The sequence below is a fragment of the Rhinopithecus bieti genome, unplaced genomic scaffold (assembly GCF_001698545.2).
Source record: "Rhinopithecus bieti isolate Rb0 unplaced genomic scaffold, ASM169854v2 scaffold_3043, whole genome shotgun sequence".
NCBI lineage: Eukaryota > Metazoa > Chordata > Mammalia > Primates > Cercopithecidae > Rhinopithecus > Rhinopithecus bieti.
Window position 1 is genome coordinate 1,540,044 of NW_016804580.1, and position 4,031 is coordinate 1,544,074.

The window sequence follows — 4,031 nt, forward strand, 5'->3', positions numbered from 1 at the left end:
AATTAACATTATGTGATTGATCATGGAGCCCTTTGCGGGGACCACAGAGTACTATGGACTATATACTTAAATGAACATTTCTGCCTTGCCTTTGGATTTGGCTGAAAATTATATTGGAATCTTGTTATTCTGTTTCATTACCCAATGAGGCTGAACAACAAGTGGAAAATAGAATCAAGCAAGCTAGTATTTCTCTTAGAAACTGATAGTATGTAGCATTATGAGCTAGAATCCTAACTAAAGGACTACTTTTTTTTTTTTGAGACAGGATCTCACCCTGTCACACAGGCTGGAATGCAGTGGTACAGTCCCAGCTCACTGCAGCCTCTGCCACCTGGGCTCCAGTGATCCTCCCTCCTTAGCTTCCAAGTAGCTGGGTCCACAAGTGCACACCACTATGCTGAGCTAATTTTTTTGTTTTTTGTAGAGAGGGGTTATCACTATCACAGGCTAGTCTCGAACTGCTGGCCTCAAGCGACCCACCCACCTTGACCTCCCAAAGTGCTGGGATTATAGGTGTGAGCCATTGTGCCTGGCCTAAAGTGCAACTCTTGTCTAGTACCAGAACTCAGACTTTCCATTCTCATTGCCCTTGGTTGTACCTGAGCTGTAAGAGCAGAAGATCACATTAGATCTAAAAACATTTAAGCTATGCTGATTACACACACAGTGTCACAGTCAGACTTGGTTGTGGTGAATCTACAAATCTACAAGACGCAGTTTATAGTTTTCTTTTGTTTTGCTCTTGAAAAATTCGCAATAATTCACTATTACAGAACAAAAAGACCTGTGAGTTATGTTTTACAGTTTACATAGCTGATATGTGATATTGTCAACATTCATGTTCTATCGCATTTTAGAAAGTTCTAAGTAATGCCCAACAACCCCAATCTGTTGTGAAATCACAGCTACAGATCCACTTGAGAAAAAGATAAAAAGAATGCACGTTATATGTGTCACAATGAATGTGTCTAAATATGACAGAATATGGATATCGACAATACACCACATCAGCTATGTAAATAATAAAACATGAGTCACAGTTCTTGTCACTCTGTAATAGTGAGTTACTGCAAGTTTTTCACCAAGATCAAAATAAAAAGAAAAGCTATGAACACTATTTTGCAGATTTGTAGATTAATTACCATGAATTCAGGCTATAACACACTTTATGAAATCTCTGGGTATCTGTTTACCCAAAGATTTTTGGCTAATGTGAATCTAGGTAGAATTGTTTTAAAATTTCAAACATGCTTTTAGGATGGCAACACAGATGTCGAACCAGAAACTTCAGATGTGCTAATGTGGAAATGTCTACAATTTTCTCTACAAAAGAAAACCCGCAAACATTTTTTTTAGCCTGAGCTTTTACTGGAACATGGGTATCATTATGCTCTTTGATCTCAAGCCATTTGAAATATTTCTGAAATTCATATCAGTGACACTAGAGATTCTATTTTGATGTTCTACAGAAAAATATTTAAGTCAGGATAGAATATTATATGGGAAAAAAACTTAAGTAAGCTCTAAATGTCCTAACTATATGTAATTTTTATTAAAATAGCATATAAAGTCCCCACATTGTATATTTAATTATTTCAGTATATTGTGTTACCTTTACTAATCAATTATATATTTCTAATATCATCAATGGTTTCAGGCATCCACAGGGGGTCTTCCCATATCTGCAGATTAGGGGAGACTATTATACATTGAAATAGATTCCACTGAAATGGATTTAATTATCTCTGCTTCTGTTCCTTGTAGCACTTTATTCATAGTTTTTGTCATTATAATTCTCATCATACCCTATCATAATTAATGATATGCACATCTGTTTTCTCCTATGAGAGGCAATAATCCTTCTCGCCCTCTCACAAAGCCTGGTGCAGGGCCTGGCATGAAGTAGTTATTGAATAATTTTAAAACAAAATTGAATGAGTGACCCCACAGACAAGACAACAGGTAACAAAGACTGGGTATTGTAACCATTCATGTCCTTGAAGTACAACGTATAAGTGAGATAGAAAAAGGTGTAAGAATGAGGCAGGAAGTTAAAATAAAATTATGAAGTGATGAGAAATGTAGACAGAAGAGGAAAATAAATGGCTTAAATCCAACCAACATATCATCACAGCTACTATTAAAAGTGAATTTAATCAGAAGTGGGCATACTGCCATACTCAGAGAAGAATTCCATTCCTGAATGATCAATAATTTCTTGTTTAAGTATATAATTTTCTTGTATGCAGTCACTGAGGCAGAAAAATGGGAAGGATATTATTGATAGAGACCTGCCACAGAAAGAAATCCAATGGATACTGGTAAGGCAGCTATTCTCTTTAGAGGAGATGTCCAAGACAGCATGCTTTTATTATCGGTCTGGTGAAGAGATGGCTGGTATAAATAGTAACAAAGAAATATTCTTTGAGTCCCTACCTCACACCAAAGGCCATGTCAATAATTTTCATAAATTATAAAAATGTGTATGAGTCAGATATCATGGTGTCCACGTTACAAGGAGAAAAAATGAAGATTAGAAGGATTGAATTACTTGCCATCATTGCAAAATGAGTGGGGAAGCTTTGGTCAAACCAAATTTGGGTGCTCGTCTTAGAATACTCTGTAGCCACCTCCTTTGGTGTTTGGAGACACTGTTAATCACCTACTGCATTATGTTAAAATTATTCCCATTTTAAGATACTTTGTTTAGGCGACTTCACATTTGCTAAATTGCAGTTTGAGGATTCCTTTCATGTGAAGTTGGAGGATCTGGCTGTATTCTTTGGGCATCTGATGGAAGCCACGTTTAGGTAGCTTGTTGTCATAATAGTGATGGCTGACAGGTGTGTCTTCTACAGTTTTAGAGAAGGGCCAGAATCCATACAGCTTCACGTTTTCACACAGTTCCACTGCAACGCTTGTGATCATCAAGCCAGTGGACAAGCGGTACGCAGTCACACCTTTAGTTCTCCAGAAAAGGGCCAGATGTTTCAGGTACTTGGGATGGAAAAATAGAACCTTTTGTCTTGCTTTAGACTCTTCGAGCGTGTAGTACACTTTAAAAGAGGTACCCGTGTTGGCCCTGAAGGAAAATGCTGGCAGAAGAAAAAATGCATCTCCATAGGTTGCAATGTCCTCCAGAAATAGGGCTTTTTTTTCCTTTAAGTTCCCATATCTGCCAAATTAAAAAAAAAAAAAATTATAGTAATCCCAAGAATAATAATCAAAGTAGCAGTTTTGATAACATAAAGCTGAATTTACCATTGGCCAAAAAACTGAATGATTTGTATACTGTATATAAAACAGATAAAGTGTGGACTCAGAAAACTCGTTCAAGTAAGCATTACATCAATATCAATGGCTAGATCTTCATCTCTCTTTCTTGGAATCCTTTCAATTTTTACTTTCTTACTGGGCTATACCCTTACTGAACAGATATTTCTTGTATTATTTTTTATTATTATTTGGTATTTTTTCCTAAAGTTGCTTTTTGTTATTGAAACACCTTCCAAATGTATAATGATAAAATATTTTTTCAAGCATAGTATGCATATCAGTACATTTTTAAAAATTCATTGAGCTGCACATCTATGATTTGTGCACCTTTTGCACATATTGCATTATAAGTTTCCTTTAGAAAACCTAAAATAGACCAGGCACAGAGGCTTATGCTTGTCAACACTTTGGGAGGCTGAGGCGGGAAGATCACTTGAGGCCAGGAGTTCGAGAACAGCCTGGGTAATATAGCGAGACCACACCCCACATCTCTATAAAAAATAAAAATATTAGCTGGGAACAGTGGTGCATGCCTGTAATCCCAGTTACTTGGGAGGCTGAAGTGAGAGGACCCCTTGAGCCCAAGAGTTTGAGGTTGCAGTGACCTGTGATTGCACCGCTGCATTCTAGCCTGGGTGTCAAAGTGAGACAAAGAAAGAGAGAAAGAGAGAGAGAGGAAGGAAGAAAGGAAGGAAGGAAGGGAGGGAGGGAGGGAGGGAAAGAGGGAGGGAGGGAGGAAGGAGGGGGAGGGA

General features: G+C 37.5%; 1 protein-coding gene across 1 annotated transcript in view; it reads right to left on the bottom strand.

Moving 5' to 3' along the window:
* Positions 1-480: 480 nt before the first annotated feature.
* Positions 481-4,031, bottom strand: part of ST8SIA6 (ST8 alpha-N-acetyl-neuraminide alpha-2,8-sialyltransferase 6) — a 140,477-nt gene continuing 136,926 nt past the window's right edge. Inside the window, 1 exon segment of the mRNA XM_017869194.1 lies at positions 481-3,178. Coding sequence (XP_017724683.1) covers positions 2,710-3,178 — 469 coding nt within the window. The 3' untranslated portion in view covers positions 481-2,709.